At 40.9% G+C, this 20,013-nt stretch overlaps 1 protein-coding gene across 1 annotated transcript in view; it reads right to left on the reverse strand.

Annotated features, from left to right (window-relative positions):
• The window catches only part of CFAP221 (cilia and flagella associated protein 221), a 79,464-nt gene that overhangs the window by 53,069 nt on the left and 6,382 nt on the right, over positions 1-20,013 (reverse strand). The window contains exons 4-6 of the mRNA XM_010979402.3: positions 12,241-12,327; positions 11,988-12,086; positions 10,514-10,614 (exon numbers count right to left, since the gene is read on the reverse strand). Coding sequence (XP_010977704.3) covers positions 10,514-10,614; positions 11,988-12,086; positions 12,241-12,327 — 287 coding nt within the window. The remainder of the gene's footprint in view (positions 1-10,513; positions 10,615-11,987; positions 12,087-12,240; positions 12,328-20,013) is intronic.

Below are 20,013 nucleotides of genomic sequence, written 5' to 3' on the forward strand. Positions count from 1 at the left end.
TTTTTTTTTTTTTTTTTTTTGGTACTAACCCTTAATATGCACCAGTCACTGTGCCTGTACCTCAGCTAACTCTCTTCTAAAAAATTTTTTTTTTAATTTTTGGGGGGAGATAATTAGGGCTTTATTTACTTATTTTAATGGAGACACTGGGGATTGAACCCAGAACCTCATGCATGCTAAGCACACACGCTACCACTGAGCTATACCCTCCCCTCCTCAGCTAACCCTCTTAATGACCCTATGAGGTAAGTACTACTATACACACGTTATGGGTAAATAAACTGACCTATGGGAGGGCCAAGGACACACAGTTAATAAGAGATGAGGTGGGAATTAAAGCCATGACCCCAGACCCCAAGCTCTCAACTGCGATGCTACATCACCTCTCCTTGGTTTCTAATAGTAACGGAGAGCCAATGACATCTCATTGTTTGCATTGCTGTCTTCTTCTCTATTGACTTTCTCTTAAAACTGACCCCTCTGTGCTCCATTTGTTGAGTTTTTTGAAAGCCATTTCGTTTAATTGGCCCATCAGCAACCAAGGCCTATAAAATCCCAAGACCTTTTCTCAAATGTTACCAACTTCCTCCCCAGCACTGGCATGCCCAGAGAGAGAAAGGAGAAAATCTGGGGACTGGCTAGTTTTTTCCCTTTAAGCTTTAGATGTAAATTGCGGTATTCAGAATGCGACCAACCAACACAGAACGAAATCAGAGATAATGATTTTTTTTTGCCTGAGAAGCCAGACCCCCAATCCCCCAAACAAATGGGAAACAATGTGAAAATATAAAGAGTTGAGAGTAAATTATGTTGCAAATTTCAAAGTATGCCCTTTTATCTCAGATAATTTATATTCTTAGGAACTTTCATATGCTGTTTATCTGATTTTCAAAGACACAATCTCACTGGGATTGGGGCCCCAAACCAGAAGCAAAGGGGACCCATGATCCTTAATGATATAGCCAAATAAAGACAAACACAAATTTACATAAAGAAATGTTCAAGTAAGGTGGGGGAGGATATGGCTCAAGTGGTAGAGCACATGCTTAGTGTGCATGAGGTCCTGGGTTCAATCCCAGTACCTCCTCCAAAAATAAATAATTACCTCACACACACTCACACACAAGTTCAAGTAACAGGTATCTAGTTTTTTTTTTTTTTTTTTTTTTTGCACCTATGGAATTAAACACTACCCTCGTTTCAGACTAAGCTTAGACCAAGATTAGAGGCAAAGACCGATAGAGAGTCCAACAGGGAAGTCTGATGTTTTTCTCTTGCTGGCCTGGCCTAGAAGCTCCTTTCTCACCCTTGGTTCAGTTCCTCCCCCAACCCTACTCAGTTCTCCCTATGGGTAAAACCTCCCTGGCTCCCTACCTGCATCCTCACCCACACCCCAGTAATTTAAGAAAAGGTGGAATTCTGTGGAAAACACTAGGGAACAACTGGAATTAAATGAGGTCACCTCTGCATATTGGTAAAAGAAGTTAAGGTAGGTGGAAAGGAACTGAATTTTGAAAACGTTAGAGGTGACCAGGTGATGTTATCTGTCATCTGCAGAGATAGTATGTACTCTATTCATATTTTTAAAATAATTTTTAAAAAATGTGGTAAAATGTACATAACATAAACTTTACCATTTTGCCAATTTCTAAGTGTACAGTTTAGTGGAATTAGGTACATTCGACGGACCAGGCAGATGACTAGATATGAGCAGAGAAGTGGGGACACAGGCCAAATGGTAGGAATTGGGCAGAAAGGAGGGGCATAGATTAAATACAGGAAACCATACATCACATAAACAACAGGGGTCCTTGGGCAGACAGAGAAAAGCAGGAACCTCTGGACTGATAAGAAGTCACACATTTTGGGGTGACAAGTGTCCTGGAGACCGACAAAGAAAGGGGGTAAAAGGCAGGAATCTCCAGTGTCCGAATATAACCTTTTGCTCATTATGCCCTCATTTAAATAAAATTAGCCTTGCAGATGAGAAGTACCCATCACGCACCAATGCCAGGACACTTTCAATCCAGATTAAATACTTACAAAAATCCCTCCTCCTTTTGGGAAGGTGGAGAGTTGGGATGAAAATCAGGGAATACAACCCCAAACGCTTCTTCCCCCGTGAATATTCTGCCTATTCATTTTTACACTCCATATAACCAACTTGCCAAGGAAACTCAGCGCCGCCACTCACCTGAGCCTGCCCATTCTCCCCTTGAGAATGTATTATCTATCCCTTAATAAACCCTCACTTTACTTTCTTAACCTCCACGTCTTGTCTCTGAATTCTTTCTGGGACCAGACAGGAACCTGGACACGTGTTACATCTACTGGCAACACATTCACACTGTTGTGCAACCATCACCACCATCCACGCACAGAACTTCAGTCATCTTGCAAAATGGAACCTCTGTAACCATTAAACAGTCACTCCCCATTCCCTGCTCCCCCAGCTCCTGGCAACCACCAGTCTACTTTCTGTCTCTAAACATGACTAGTCTGAGTATCTCCTAAGAATGGACTCATACAGCATAAAATGCCTTTTAGAAATTAACTTAGTTTACTTACACATGAAAATATTAATAGAACCAATAAATGCTACAGAAAACAGCGCCTACAACTCACTAGAGTTGCAGATGAACGTGGGAAAACATGGAATAAGGAATGAAATTCAGGGACGCTCATTTGATTTAGGGCAGGGCCTGTGGCCAGAGACTAGAAATCAGAGAGACATGGCATCAGGAAGAAAGTCCCATTAAAGGGAAAGGAAGGAGCCAAATTGTGACGTGAAAGGAGATGAAAAGCCTCCTGCAGACCGATGCCATTTTTTGTTGAGAAAAATATAGCATTTATTGTGACAAGATAAGAGCATACTCTAGGAACTCCCGATAGACTTTTCTTCTTTTAGAAGAGAGAGTGGAGGGAACCACATGCTGGCTGTATTCAAATCACACTTCCTCGGGGCTAAATGACCTGTCATGTGGTTTGGCCTGAAACAGCCAGCAGGGCACCAGCTCTCAGCTCACTAGTCCCTGCACTCACCCACCAGCAATTAGGAGAACAAAAAGCTCACTTGGCAATGGAATAAGAAATGAATTTTTCAAGCAAAGCAGCTTAAAAGCAAATTCTTCTGGTTTTGAAATTGCAGTCTGTAAGAATTTTTAGTGAGAAATTTGGGGCGTACTTAAGAGAAAGCAACTGTTGAAGAAAAAAGTCACAATGCAGTTGACTGGTTGCTAGGTACTCTAAATATTTTGACAAGCATTAAATAATAACATTCTAGAAGCCATATTAAAAGTGCACGCGTGTGCATGTATGCGTGCGTGCGTATAGGTATCACAAACCTATGATCCTGGGCATCGGAGAGCAGCAGCAGTGACCATGTGTGGCTGCTTGGACAGAGTTTGGTGTGAGATCTGGCAGCTGCAGAAACCAAGCAAGAAGGAATAGAGCCCAGGAAACACTTTCAGTTTAGGGTGTCTCTCCATGACCGAAAACCATCCACAATTTCTGCCTTTGCTTCTTCTAGGAATGTGCTTTGGCTAGACTCTGAAACTCCTTATGTTAAATTCTTAAATATTGGAACTGGGAACTGATCCATGGATATTTTTCATAGCAATATTTTTAGGTTTCCGATTGCATAGTCCATGATACTAGCTTGGTAGTTTCATATAAGCCACAAAATATATATGCTGTTAAATTTAACAAAATAGTCCAAGAATTTATACAATATCTGATAGGAAGACCCTAAACAAGAAAAAGATTCTCCCTTTAATCACGGCCCCTGATACCCACATTCTTTTGCTCTAGGTGCTGATATGTTTGTACTGCTCCATCCCTGAGCGCCATGCAAATCCACTGGGCAATTTTCTAGATCAAATTTGCACAAAATCTAAGGGAGAAAAGCAGAGTATTATAATTTTTGAGCTAGGCGCTAATAAGGTTAATATTACATTCCTAAATTTCAGTTTTTCAGCTTTTTAATGGCTTTCTCTAGGAGTCAAAATTCTAGGATTCAAAATTTTGTGAGAAAAATTTGAAAAAAAAAAAAAAACCTAATTTTGATCTTCCAATGAAAATTCTGTTTGCTGGCTGTCTCAAGTTGACATTGACTTCCTTTTTTTTTTTTTTTTTTTTTTAAATGGAGGTACTGGGGATTGAACCCAGGATGCATGCCAAGCATGTGCTCTACCACTGAGCTATACCCATCCTCCAAGTTGGAACTCACTTCTGCTAAATGAAAGGGGGAAGCATTTATGCCCTTTTAGTATTAATATAGATTCTTACAGTTTCGATGATTTTCTTTGCCTGCTGAAATTCATGAAAAGAGACTGGGCCAAGATGAGTAACTAGATCAGCAAAGGGATATTAAATCAAAGCAATTTTAACTATAAAACGTGGAAGAATTCTTCATATAGCAACAATTCAGGCTGTTGTTAGGAGACAGTGATTGTTTTATCTGAATATCAAGTTTGAAGCAATTTTGAAATTAAAGTTCAGTATTGCTCAATATATCCAAGTAGGGGCTGAAGTAAAAACAAGTGTGTTGATGAGCTCAAGTCACTCTTGTCAGATGATTCCATAAAATACTGCTTCCAAACAACTCTAAGTTTGGGATACATAAAATAAGACCCTATCATGACCCTATTCCCTCACCAGCTAAAAAATGTGAATCTATTCTGGTTAGGGAGAGTTTAAAAAATTCCTTCAGAATTCTACAGTCTTATCCTGACACCTTCACTCTAACCCAGTTACAGTTTGTTCTTGGGCTCTCACATAGAGGCTCTTCATTGGCACAATGCAAGATAGGATCTGGTTGTTGTCTGTGCTGGGGCCAACCCTCGCCATCAGCCTTTCCCTCTCAGTGCTAGTTTGGGAATGCACATTCTCCTGTGGCCCAGATGCTTTCAACCTCAGGGGGAAGCAAGAGAATAAGGTTTCAACTGGACATCGACTCTGACCTTGGTTATTCCCATACCTTCTAACATGAACAATGAAATTCACTGCCTAAGGAAACGCAACCTTTAGTCAGTTCTTAAACTTATGATGTGAGTTTCAGAGATGAAAATATCCTGGCTTTGGAATGGAGTAGCTGGGGACCTTTCCTATTAGTGTTGTTAATGTGGCCCTGTGGTCTGCAGAGCGTCTGTAGTCCGGATATGAACACGTGATTCTACCTGTTATAAAAGCAACATGGCTCCCTTGCCCATAGGACCAGATTCAGAGCAGAAAGTGTGGAGGTGAAGGGAAGTCCAAGAGAGGATCCGGGTGACTTTCAGGTAAGCTTGTCTATAGTGCTCTAACCAACTGGTCAATGAAGTCAGCTTTGTGCGAGGATCAGTTCGTGCCACATGGAGAGAACAACTAGTCAACTTGACTGGATTTGCTTCAGACTTCAACCAGTTATTTGGTATGAGGTAGACACTGCTGGAGAAACTGCACAGCATGATGATTTAACATGAATATTTTTAGAATCATGAGAATGAAAAGAGATAAGACTTCAGTATCTGAAACTGAATCACTAATTTAAATCTCCCAACAAACAAAAGTACAGGACCAGATGGCTTCACAGGCAAATTCTACCAAACATTTAGAGAAGAGTTAATACCTATCCTTCAGAAACTATTCCAAAAAATTGCAAAGGAAGGAACAATTCCAAACTCATTCTATGAGGCCATCATCACCTTGATAACAAAACCAAAGATATCACATACACAAAAAAGAAAATTACAGGCCAATATCACTGATAAACACAGATGCAAAAATCATCAACAAAATACTAGCAAACCGATTCCAGCAATACATTAAAAGGATCATACACCATGATCAAGTGGAATTTATCCCAGGGATGCAAGGATTTTTCAATATCTGCAAATCAATCAATGTGATACATCACATTAACAAATTGAATAAAAACCATATGATTATCTCAATAGATGCAGAAAAAGCTTTTGATAAAATTAAACATCCATTTATGATAAAAACTCTCCAGAAAGTGGGCACACAGGGAACATACCTCAACCTAATAAAGCCCATATATGACAAACCCACAGCTAATATCATACTCAATGGTGAAAAGCTGAAAGCATTTCATCTAAGGTCAGGAACAAGACAAGGATGCCCACTCTCACCACTTTTATTCAACATACTTTTGGAAGTCCTATCCCCAACAATCAGACAAGAAAAAGAAATAAAAGGAATCCAAAATGGACAAGAAGTAGTAAAACTGTCACTGTTTGCAGATGACATGATACTATACATAGAAAATCCTAAAGATGCTAACAGAAAACTACTAGAGCTCATCACAAATTCGGTAAAGTTGCAGATTACAAAATGAATATACAGAAATCTGGTGCATTTCTACACACTAACAACAAACTATCAGAAAGGGAAATTAAGGAAGCAATCCCATTTACCATCACATTGAAAAGAATAAAATAACCTAGGAATAAACCTACCTAAGGAGGCAAAAGACCGGTACTCTAAAAACTATAAGATGCTGATGAAAGAAACTGAAGATGACATAAACAAATGGAAAGATATACTGTGTTCTTGGATTGGAAGAATCAATATTGTTAAAATGGCCATACTACCCAAGGTCTTCAGACTGTACTACAAAGCTAATCAAAACAGTATGGTACTGGTACAAAAACAGACACATAGATCAATGGAACAGGATAGAAAGTCCAGAAATAAACCCATACACTTATGGGCAATTAATCTATAACAAAGGAGGCAAGAATATGCAATGGAGAAAAGACAGTCTTTTCAAAGTGGTGCTGGGAAAACTGGACAGCTGCCTGTAAAAGAATGAAATTAGAACATTCTCTAACACCATAACACAAATAAACTCAAAATGGACTAAAGACCTAAACATAAAATGAGACACTATAAAACTGCTAGAGGAAAACACAGGCAGAACACTTTGACATAAGTTGCAGCAATATCCTTTTGGGTCTGCTCTTGGGGTAATGGAAATAAAAACAAAAATTAACAAAAGTGACTAAATTTAAAAGCTTTTGTACAGCAAAGGAAACCATAAACAAAATAAAAAGACAACCTATGGAATCGGAGAAAATATTTACAAGTGATGTGACTGACACAGGATTAATTTCCAAAATACACAGCAGCTCACACAGCTCAACATAATAAAACAAACAAACTAAACAAAATCCAATCAAAAAATGGGCAGAAGACCTAAACAGACATTTCTAAAAGGAAGACATACAGATAGCCAACAGGCATATGAAAAGATGCTCAACATCAGTGATTATTCGAGAAATGCAAATCAAAACTACAATGAAGTAGTACTTCACACCAGTTAGAATGGCCATCATCAAAAAGTCTACAAATAATAAATGCTAGAGAGGGTGTGGAGAAAATGGAACCCTCCTACACTGTTTGTGGGAGTATAAATTGGTGCAGCCACTATGGAGGACAGTATAGCAGTTCCTGAAAAAACTAAAAATAGAGTTCCATATGATCCAGCAATCCCATTCTCAGGTATATATCCAGAGAAAATCCTAATTTGAAAAGATGCATGCACCCCAATGTTCGTAGCAGCATTATTTGCAATAGCCAAGACATGGAAGCAACCTAAATGTCCATTGACAGATGACTGGATAAAGAAGATGTGGTATATTTATTCAATGGAATACTACTCAGCCATAAAAAAGAATAAAATAATGCCATTGCAGCAACATGGATGGACATGGAGACTGTCATTCTAAGTGAAGTAAGTCAGAAAGAGAAAGAAAAATACAATATGATATCACTTATATGTAGAATCTTTAAAAAAAGGACACAAATGAACTTATCTACAAAATAGAAAACAGATTTAAAGACATAGAGAACAAATTTATGGTTATCAGAGGGTAAAGGGCGTAGGAAGGGATAAATTGGGAATTCAAAATTTGCACCTCTTGGGGAGTGATTGTGGTGGTGTTTTTATGTGTGTATACATCTATCAAAATTCATCAAATTATGCATCTGAAATATGTGTAGTTTATTGTACAGGAATCATACCATAATAAAGGTGTTTAAAAAATCTCAATAAAACTTGAAAAAAATATATACACGCTAAGAGAAAGAAACTCTCCATCCTAGACCCACAGCTACATCCTCACCTCATCTCTACCCTGCCCCACCTTGGCCACTCTCCCAGCTTGTGCACAGATCTTGACAGGCTGCTTTGGGGCTTCACACATCCCCCTCTGCCATCAGCCCAGTCACTCAGTGTTAGAAGCCTACATTCAACTTGGCCGCCAGCCTTCCCACTCCAAGCCTCTCATAGCAATTTCTCTATATGCTGTCGACATTTAACTATATGCTAAGCACTGTTTTTGTTATTATTAAGTATTAAAAACTTTTAACTATTACTGTGAACTATTAATAAGTTCTATTTTAACTTGTTTAATCCTCAGACCAATTCTACAAGGTAGGTACTCTTATGAACTGCATTTTACACACGAGGATTCTGAGAGGCACAGAAAAGTTGTCATTTTTCAGGGTCACACAGTCATTATGAAGCAGAGCCTGCAAAAGAACTTACAGACAGTATGATTCTATTTATATAAAGATCAAACACTGGTAAAGCTAAACAATGTGTTATTCGGGGGTGCCTACGTACATGTCCAAACTATTAAAATAAATAAAAGAAATTGTCGCAAAATTCAGAATAGTGGTTGCAAAATTATCGGTAGTGCTTTATGTCTCAATGTCTTAAAATCAATATTCATCATATTATTATTCTTTAAACTGTACATATTATTACATGTATTTTTGTAATATATTACTTATTGACAATTCTTAAAGAGTTATCTGAAAAAGAAAGTAAAGAAAGATGGTGAGTCAGCTCATGGGGAGCTGTTGGGCGGAGGAACAGGGTCACACATCTGCCTGTTCCAGATCTAAATGTTGGGGTTCCACTCAAAGACCATAGATGGCACTAAAAAAGGGAGGGACCTGAGGCTCATACCCATTGGTCCCCACCGCCACCAAAAATGTTCAGTTGCCCCTCTCTCGAACTCTATTACCTGGTCATTATTAGCAACTTGTAACTCCCTGCTCAGTGCTGCCTGCTTTCACCCCCCTGCACATGCTGAAGCCCACAGCCTTTGCTCACTGTCTGGACTTGAATGGATACAAGGCTGGAGCCAGGTCCTGCAGGTGCCTCTCGCATGCCCAAATCAAGAGGGATCTAGTATTTGCCAGCTACTGGGTGGATTCATCACCCATAAGACGCAGTCTATGCTCTTTACTGACACCACGCCTTCTACATGCTACTTCCCTGCCTTAAAGGCCATCCTCATGTCCCACCTCATGGTGGCCTCAGGATAACCAGGTGTCCCTCCCATAAGAGTGAGGACTTCCCCATCTCTCCAGTCAGTTTTGTGTTCTCTCTTCTGGGCCTACACAGGACCCTGTATTATAACACTTAGCAATTGATGTAACTAATTAATGATGTGGTTCTATCCCCATTAGACTTTAGGACCTTCATGATGAGAACTTTTGTCTATTTACCCTTTTACCATAGGTGATATTCAAAGTAACATTCAGCCAGGACTTTACATGCCGTACTCAATTAGAATGGATATAAGGCTGGAGCCAAGTCTGCAGGTGCCTCCCTCCATCCCCAAATTACTAGGTATTGACAACTTAGTTACTAAATCACTGGGAGGCGAGGGGAGACAGGAGAGGGGCCAGGCAGCTGGGATCTCAGGACAGTATTTGTTTTCCCACTAGTACAGAATTATTTCAATATTCGAATAACCGGCACTATCTGACAGCTCAGTATGCATCTTATTTATAGCCCTAGGGACAGACAGCACTACACCTGGCAGAAGATGTTTAATTAAAAAAACCAGCCATCTTAAAGGACAACTAGAATTATCAACTATTTTCCCAACGAGAAGTGGGGAGGCTTTGGAGACTTGGCTTCTATAATGACTGTCCATCGTCTTTGCCTTCCCTGTATCCATTTTCATCTAAAAACAGAGACTGGTTAATAGATGGACATGAGACCCAAGTGGTCCAGTAAGATTCAATCCTGGGACTTTTGTATGGTTGCCCCCAACCCCTCCAGCCCCTCCAACCACCCTTATTGCCAGTACTTGGTACTTGGACCTTCTGGCAGCTGTCTTGCCTCCGCAAAGGGAAGCCTGTTGAGAAAGGAGCCTGCAAAACCACGATTCGGGGAGAGGCAGGTTCCTGCACCTGAGTTAGACCCCTCTAGACCCAGCCATGCCTGAAGATCCACCTTGCACCTTTCAGGTTAATGACTCAACAAATTCCTTTCTTGCTTATGACCCTCTAACTTCAGTTTTTGGTGTTTTGTTTATTGGTTTGTTTGTTTGTTTTTGTTTTTCGCCTCTGCAAAAACAAGTCCAGGCTAACTTAGCTGGAACGACAACCTTCTGTTAGGAAAAATACAAATCTAAGCTTTTACGTATACAAGTATTTCTTCAACTTTTCACATGCTATGACATTTTGGTAATTCATTTTGATAACTTACCTTTCACCAAGTAGAACATTTGACAGATTTATAAATGAGGGAAAGTCCAGTGTGTTCATGACAGGATAGGCATGGATGGGGATAAGCAATGTTTCATCTCCCTAAAGTTAATGGGAAGAAGGTCAAGTTTACTACACTGAAAACAAGGTAAGAAATGAAGTACCTACAAGTTCATTTTATTTTCAATCATTAAAAAAATATTTACCAAGAAAAGGAAAAAAGGGAAAAAATTTCCCTAAGAAACTTAAGTGCTTAAATACATTTGAAATATCATTTTCTTAGCTATAAATAAAATGTAGAAAATTTTAAGTATATTTCATTGAAATTGAGATCCACTGTTATCCAGGAAAGCTAAGGTTAATGATGTCTTCACATACAGATGAAGACAGTAATCTGTCTGTTTCTATTTCAGAAAATTACAGAGAAGCACAATCTTTAGTGGCCTGAGATCAAGAGAAACCAACACAGAATCAGCTGATCTACAGAGCACGGAACAGTAAACCAGGGACTGGCCAGAGGCGGGGAAGACTGCTTCTAGTCCTGCCTAATGTGTGATCTGGAATAATACCTTTGCCAACTCCACACCTCCTTTCTTCCTTTCCTTTGAGATGGTGATAATTCCGCCTTTCCTTAGGGGTGTTTTTGAGAATTAAAGCAGATGATACCCTTAAAAAGTTGGAAGTGCCACCTGAACACAAGGTATCACTATAGCATCACCGTTAAGTAGCAGGATGCGCGCTCTCGCACTCTGTACAACGCCTGCCTAGGGATCTTTGTTCTTGGTTCAGAATATTCCTCCTGAAAGCAACATTCTAGCTTCATTTTGCGTTTTTTTTTCTTTTTTTAAAACCTTGTTCCTAAAGCATATATAGTCTTCCACTTCAGTATTGAAAAGTTAAATTTAGTTAGCCTCAAAGCTTTTCAACTTGCAAGAGTTGGGTGTGAAATGCAGAGAAGGGGGAGGTGTGGTGGTGCCGGAATTTTGGGGCGAGGAATGAATTAAATGTGCAGGAGAACTCACACAGCAGCACGAGCTCCCGCTCCATGCAGATCACCCTGGCTGCCTCGGAGGACGTTCCTACAGAGACCCCGTCCCACCCCAGGTGTTTGTCATCATGACTTGGGGTTGTGACTGATCTTTTTTAACCTAGCGCTTAAAGGGAGATGTTTAAGTTATTCGAAAAGCCTTCATCCATTCCCAGCACTGCATGATAAATGAGGTTTTCAGGCCAGGGCAGGTGGGAGCCTGCGGCAAACAGCGGCTTCTGGCTCTGTCCCAGTTCTTAGGCAGCCTGAGGCTTTCCCAGCAGGGACCCACATCACTGGACCAGTACCCTCAAGCCATTCAGACTGGCTGCCCGAGGCACTGGACTGAGAAGCTTCATACTTGCCATTCCGTCTCCCTTCTTCCCTTGAAGATAACAAATTACGATACCACCTGTGCCTCCCAAGAACCCACTTTTCAGAAACTGACCTTACAGTGAACACGGATGCAATCATAATAGTATCGCCACTCGTCTGGAGAAAATGTAACGGTGACCGTGAGGGACAAGCCAGGGACAAGACGGTGCTCCTAGAAGACAAGGGGGCTCTTGTTGGGACGAGATGCGTACAGAGAGCAGGACCATGGTGACAACACTACACACCCGTCCCTGGCAGACCCGCGACAGAAAACCACACCCCAACAAAAAACACCGCGAGACCACAGGCCACCACATGCCGCTTACCTTTTTCACATACTTGATCTGAAAGTATTTGGTTTGTGGGGGTAAAATATGAACATGTATGTCTTCATTGGAAATATTGACAAGATGCTGGAGAGAAAAAGAAACACTGAGATGAACACACCGTTTTATCGATTGGCATATTCACCTCATATTGATACCTCATCTTGTATCTGAAGGGATTTGAGGAGATCTGGTGCATTTTCAAACTTTTAAGAGATTTAAAATCTATCATACGCCACTTAAAGAGTCATGAAATAAGCACAACACACACCACTGAAAGAGTAATAAAATATGCCCACGTGTCTCTGCTCAGCCTGAGTTTTCCAGAGCCATAGCCCCAGGGGGTCCCCAGACCTGGACTCACACTTCCCTCCTCCCCTGTCCTAACCGGTTACTGTGTGTAACTTTCTGTTCAACTCAGCTTAGTCCTTGATTCAACTAAGCTAAGAAGTCAGTCACCCACCCACTCCCACAGTGTCTCTAACTGCATGCCACTTGGTCGTGCGGACCCGGTGACACTCAGGCAGTCAAGAAATCAGAAAAAGGAGAGAGGCAAGGACAGCCTCCAGTCCATCCCTGGGGCACATAAAAAGAATGCCAGGTCAGGAGTTCTCTGATGGGGTCAGGAGGAGGCCATCCCTGGGAGGCAGGACAACCTGTTGGATAAATTAACTGGGTCTCTGAGTAGAGGTGGTTTTCCTTCTTCTGCTTGAAAAGGGAGCAAGGGCTTTGGGTTCTGGGATCTAGCCTTCACCTGTGCCAGAGGATATTTAAGAGGCCCCTGAGTTTCCAAAGTCAAAGCCAGAGGCTGGGCCTGTCACAGGGCTGGCTGTACAAGGCTTCACATTCACTGAGGCCCTAAATTAGACTTTAGACATCATCTCTTTTTTTGCTTGTTTTCAGTATTTTAAAAAATCTTTTTTCTTTCTTTTTAAAAAATTTTATTGGAGGTACTGGGAATCAAACCTGGGACCTGGTGCATGCTAAGCACTCACTCTACCACTGAGCTATACCCCCACCTGCTGCAGACATTATTTCTTGATGAGATTACAATGATGCCTGTATTTGTTAAAAGTTCTCATTTGTCACCTCTGAACATTCTTAAAGTACCACAGTTTTTGTGACCTTGTTTTGGCTTATCTTTTCTTTTTAATTTAACTATAGTTGATTTACAATATTGTGTTAGTTTCAAGGGTACAGCTTCAGATTCTTTTTCACGATAGGCTATTAGAGGATGCTGAGTATAGTTCCCTGTGCTGTACAGTAAATCCTTGCTGCTTCTCTATTTCATATGTAGTATTGTGTATCTGTGAATTCCATACTCCTAACTTATCCCTCGCCTTCCCCTTCCCCTCTAGTAACTGTAAGTTTGTTTTCTTTGGCCGTGAGTCTGTTTCTGTTTTGTAAATAAGTTGATTGGTATTATTTTTTAGATTCCATATATAAGTGGTGTCATATGATATTTGTCTTTCTCTGCCTGACTGACTTCACTTAGTATGATCATCTCTAGGTTCATCCATGTTGCTGCAAACCTAAATAGATAAGAAAGATGTGATATAAATATACAATGGAATATTACTCAGCCATAAAAAAGAATGGGATATTGCCATTTGCAGCAACATGGCATAACCTTTTAATATGTGAGAAACCTGAGGGGAAAAAAAAGGTTGCCCAGGCCTCTCTTGACCTCCAAGGGGCCCTGCCCTTGGTGAAGGTGTGGGCTCCTGGGCTTCCTACCCACAAGAGTGGCTCCTTCAGGAGAAACCCAGGATGCCTGGAGCCTGTGTCCATCACACTCAGAGTCCTGCCTGGAAATGGAGAGGTGGCCACTGAGCCCCAGGGCCTGGAAGCCTTGACACAGAGCTCTGTCCCCATGCTTGTTGTGGAGAGAGGACTGAAGACCTTGAGTTGGAGTCTAGGAAGTACTTGGAGCAGAAGTGGTTATACCATCTGCCATTTACTTTTAAAAAATGCATTGTAAGCATGTGCACTGGTTTTAATGTATATCCCAGGGGTAGTTAACCTTAGAAATCAGTAATCTGTGCTCCAGAGTGCCCAGTGCACTTTGAAAGTTCCTATACCAGAGTCCACACTCCAGAGGCGGCTACTAAGAGTACTTCAATATGCTCGCTTGAGTTGACAGCAGAGGTCGTCTACGATAGCATAAGGGATGTTCAGGACACACGGATTGGCTAGAAATATCATACAGATATTTTTACTTTTGAACAAAAGGAATGTGAGAATCCGATGAGGCCAGAGCCCAGTATCCTTTAGAATAAAGTTCAAAGACCCATGAGTCCCTTAGGTGCCCTCTTTTGCCAAAAAATCCTGTCAGCCAGTCCGAAGGTCTACTGCCTGCAAAGCTTCCCTGCAAGGAGCTACACTGAGACTCCTTGGAGATTACAAGTCTGATGATCTTGTCTTGCCTGCTTGCTAATAAGTGTTGAGATACATGGCAGAATTTCTTCTTGGACCTGTTTTCTTCACAGCAGACAGCCTGCTAGCAAGGCTGTTGGGGAGGGAACCTAAAGGCTCCCACCTCCCATCAGCCTCAGATGATCAGTAGCTACATGACAGTTAGAAATAACTTCATTGGCTTAGATCAGTTTGCAGCAAGCGGCATTATAGGCTGAAAACCACAGGTCTGTTCTCAAAACTGCTGGGCTGGCTCAGATGTACCAGTATTCCTGAGTGGTCCCAAGGGGGACAGGAGCTGGAACTCCCCAGCCTGGAGATCCAGCCAGTACCTGTGGATGAGGGGCTGAGCCAGATTTTTATTTAAAAAGTAAAGAAAACTGCACCCCAATATTCACAGCAGCACTATTTACAATAGCCAAGACATGGAAACAAACGGTCCATTGACAGATGACTGGATAAAGAAGATGTGGTGTGTATATATATAAAAGAATAAAATACTGCCATTTGCAGCAAATGGATGGAACCGGAGACTGTCAAACCTGATGAAGTAAGTCAGAAAAAGAAAAATACCATATGATATCACTTATATGTGGAATCTAAAAAAAAAAGACACAAATGAACTCATTTACGAAACAGAAACAGACTCACAACATGGAAATTCAACTTATGGTTACCAGAGGGGGAAAAGGAGGTGGAGAGATAAATTGGGAGTTTGGGATTTGCAGATAGTAACTACTATACATAAAATAGATAAACAACAAGGTCCTACTGTATAACACAGGGAACTATAATCAGTATCTTATAATAGCTTATAATGAAAAAAGAATATGAAAAGGAATGTTTTTATACGTATAACTGAATTACTATGCTGTACACCAGAAATTAATACAACATTGTAAATTGACTATAGTTCAATTAAAAAAAAGAAAAGAAAAGAAAAGAAACCTCCAACCTGAGTGTAGCAGAGCAAATCCAAACATGCCCACTCCCCATTTATACATGAAGGCTGTCCCACGGAACTCAAGAAATGGTATCTATATTGTCAAGTGAGTAAAAAGTCAGCAATAAGAAAATATTGAATGTTCTTAAAGAATAAAACAATATAGATCCCATTCACGATAATAAAGATATATAATTTGGCTGCAATTTCCCAGAGTCACCTTTAAAAGATGCTTGATCTGGAAATGTACATTTGGATTCATAGAAATAAGAATTAACAGGCTCAAACAAAAATTTAGATATTTAGGTATAGGGAGTGTAGAAAGAGTAAGAAAAATGTTCAGCTTTTACTTGAGATCTGAAATGGAATGGGAGACTTGTTAGGATTGACAGGCCGGGACCACTGTCCCGCAGGGCAGATGGCAGAGGTCTAAGAAGGCCACCAGCAGACTGCAGTGATGGTGGGAGAAAAATTCCTTCTCACAAGGACAGTTAAACCAAATGTTGCCTAAGACAATTCCAAGGGACATGTTTGCCAACAAGCTTTTCTAATGAACTTAAAACAACAAAACTTAACCAATCAAAGCAAAAATTGAACAACTTAGTTCTCTACATTTTGGAAAGCAAAGTCAACATTCAAGAGGTTGACTTCCAAAATATACTGGGAACACAGGGCAGTTTATTAATTTTGGAATTCTCAGTTTTTGGTTGGTTGCAAATACTCATTGCATGTTAAGATAATCCCTGTTCTCTGTCCTACTGAAGCATGTGCTGAGCCGGAGAAGGACTGAAGAGGTCTTTTAGGACAACCCCTTACTATGAGATGACACAAAGATTTGGTACCGCTCACTGCACCTGGGTTAAGTGGCAGAGCTGGGTCCAGGACTCTGGTCCCCAGCCCTGGTCTAGGGCTCTTTCCACTACCATCTCATAGCCCAAGACATCTCAGTGCCTAAACTGCATTCCCTTTATTTCTTTCTATACTTTGTCAGCAGGTCAGTTTTACTTCTTCAGTTGTTAAAAATAATACCCTTTCGGGGCTAAAATGGCACTCCTGTCTTGCCATTTATAACTCAAATTGGGAGGAAAAAAAATCATTCAAAGGAAAAAAAAAAAGCCTTAAGAAGATGAAGGAAGCATTTAGAAAGTGATGATGATGATGATGATGATGATGATGATGATGATGATGATTAAAGTATAGTCAGTTGCAATGCATAAATTTCCAGTGTACAGCAAAATGCCCCAGTCATGCACATATATACATATATTCACTTTCATATTCATATTCATTGAAGATCTTGAATACAGTTCCCTGTGCTATACAGAAGAAATTTGTTTTTATCTATTTTATATATAGTGGTTAACCTTTGCAAATCTTAAATTAACATTGAAAGTTTATTTGAAAACACGGGCAACCCAGAATTGTCCTTGTGGTAAGACAAGACACATTACCTAAATTCTACTCTGTCTTGTAATTCTGGGGTCAGTAGATGTCCTTCCTCCTTCCAAGCTCTCTCTTCCCCTGGGAGCTGACCCTCTTCTGGCCTTGTGGGTCCTCACAACCTTGATGCTGCCTCCACAGGGCACCATATTGACTCTAAGGCAACATTCAGGCCCTGCTTCAGTTTTTTAGAACTGCCTTCACAACCAACCAACCGACCAACTGACCAACCAATCAACCATCCAACCAACCAACAAACCAAATGAGGAACCACCAACCATACATACAACCATAGGTTTAACAGCTTTTACTCAAGATTCACAGGGATTTCTTAAGTATTGCTCACAGCTCTCCTGGCTCTGTCTCCCTTCCAGCCCCCTCAGGAGATTCTAGTCTCCTCCCTCCACAGGGCAGAGCAAAACCAGCCCTTCAGTGAAGCGCTGGCTTGGGGTGGGTAAAGGGCTAACCTCAACCCCAAGCACTTATCATAGTATTTTTTCAAACACAACATCTCAGGCTCCAAGTTGGGGTCTTTCAACCCCTCCCCTCAAGGTACACGGCTTCTCAGAGGTTAATCCTTAACCCCAAGGACCTGGGGACAAAATGCAAGCAGCCCCTAAAAGCTCTTTAGTGTTTTGTCTTCAAATGAATGTTGGTAATGCACTTGACTCTAAAATGTTGCTCTATGCTGCATTTCTCCAAAATGTGAAGGAAAATTGATGCTCCAGAAAGATGCACCGTGTTTATACTGTGGTTTTGAGACAGGAAGGAAGGAGGCAGGGCATAACCATTAACGGAATGACACAGCAATTAGCACCGAGATAGTGGAAAAGTCAACTCCCAGTAGACCTGGAGGCCCGAGACGGTGGGAGATTTGACCTCCAGTGGACCTTGAGCTTCATTATACACATTGTAATGTACTAGCAGGGTGAATGACACACCTACAGGTGCCATGACAGTTCTGAGGCTAACCATGAAAGGTCAAAGAGAGGGCAGTGGCCCAATTCCTGGGAATTTCCACCCCTTCCCTAAAGTAGTTGGACTGATCCTCCCAACTTGTTAGCATATAAAAACTAGCAACACTGCGCCTTGCGGCCTCTTTTGCTCCCTCACCTTTGGAGGTGGCCGACTCTCTGTCTATGGAGTATGCATCTCTCTGAATAAATCTACTTTTACTCAACTGTGGCTCACTTTCCTGCGCAAAGCCAAGGACCCTTATTTGATGGGACGTGTCCCAGGGACTTGCCTGAAACCTGGGACGTGGCCATCCTCTCACAACCCACATTTTCCTGTATCAGCTTCACCTCTCCCTACCCTTACACACTGAGGAGAAACTGTTGGAGTTCATGGCCCCAATGTTGGGAAGCGAGATTCTGGGATGGAATGTGTCTCTGAAGGCTGCAACAGGGAACTGGAAACTAATACAATTATTTCAGAAAGCCTGAATAGGCTAACAAGTTTGTTTTGGGCTGGCAACAGAAACACTGATTGTCTCACGGAAAACTGATTATTTACTTCATAAATGCAGATTCCCAGACAAAATCTTTCCATGGGGGAAAAAAGAATTTGAGGTCTTGGTTTTAAGAATCATTATTTCAACTTTTAAAGTAAATCGAAACATTGATTTCAATATGAATTCAAGTAAAAGGCTTTAAATCCTTTAACTAGATCTGGCTTAATCTCGAATGTTAATGAACAATTTATCATGGTTTTAAACACACAGTCAATCATTCCATTCTTGGGTGATTTGCACAGTTTCCTGTAACAAAACGAAGATAAAAACAGAGTCAGACTTCCTCCTTTGTTTGGCAGAACCTCAAGGTAATTGCCTTAGGCTTCTGCTTAACTTTGCTGATAGAAGGGGGAGGCTGGCTCTCCCAGAAGGTTATTAAGATGAACTAATTTTGTACTTTTATCTATTTCTGTTTGTTTTAATGTCTGATAGAAGTAATGTGATTAAATTTAGACTTTACCCTGTATTTATTTGGAATTAGTGAGTCTCTGCCAAGTCACTCTTTTCCAATAAAGGGAGTTCAATATCTTGACAAGTGTTTATTGAGTGCCCTCTGTGTGTTAGGCATTGTGTTATACAAGACAGAGATGGCCTCTGTTCTCCAGCAGAATGAAGCTTTTACCTCCTTTGAAAACCCTCCAAACCAGGTGAACCACATTGCACACTGGTCTCCAGAAATGCCATGTGCTTGCTCCCCCTGCAACTCTCCCCATGTCTTCCTCTATGCCCTGACTGTCTTCTCCCCACTTCTTACTTTGCTTTTGGGCTATCCCAAAGGGCTTCTCCTCCAAAGCCTTTTTGACATCATGATCAGCAAGCTCATGAAAAGATGCTCAACATCATTAGTCATCAATAGTGAGTTGGATGATGAACTCAAAACATATATCCACACCCTAATAGCTGCAACCTGTGAATGTGACCTTATTTGGGAAAAGAGTTATATTGCAGATGCTATTAAGTCAAGGATGTTGAGATGAGATCTTCCTGGATTACCCAGATGGTCCCTAAGTCCAATGACAAGTGTCCTTTTAAGACACAGAAGCGAAGACACAGAGCATCAGAAGAGAAGGCCATGTGAAGATAGTGGCCAAGATTTAGAGTTACGTAGCCTTGAAACAAAAAAATGCCTGGAGCCACCACAACCTGAAAGAGTCAAGGAAAGAGTCTTTCCAAGAGCCTTCAGAAGGAGCATGGCCCTGCTAACACCTTGATTTTGGACTCTGGTCTCCAGAGCAAGTTTCTGGTTTTTCAAGCCCCTAAATTTGTGGTAATTTGTTATGACAGCCACTGAAAACTAATATACCATACAACCCAACAATTTTACTTCTTGGTATATACCCAAGAGAACTGAAAATATGTCCACACAGAAACATGGACATGAGTGGCCATGATGGCATTATTCATAATAGTCCCAAAGACAAAATCCAAATGTCCATCAACTGATGAATAGATCAATGTGGTA

This window comes from Camelus dromedarius, chromosome 4 (assembly GCF_036321535.1).
Source record: "Camelus dromedarius isolate mCamDro1 chromosome 4, mCamDro1.pat, whole genome shotgun sequence".
In the NCBI taxonomy this organism is placed as follows: Eukaryota; Metazoa; Chordata; class Mammalia; order Artiodactyla; family Camelidae; genus Camelus; species Camelus dromedarius.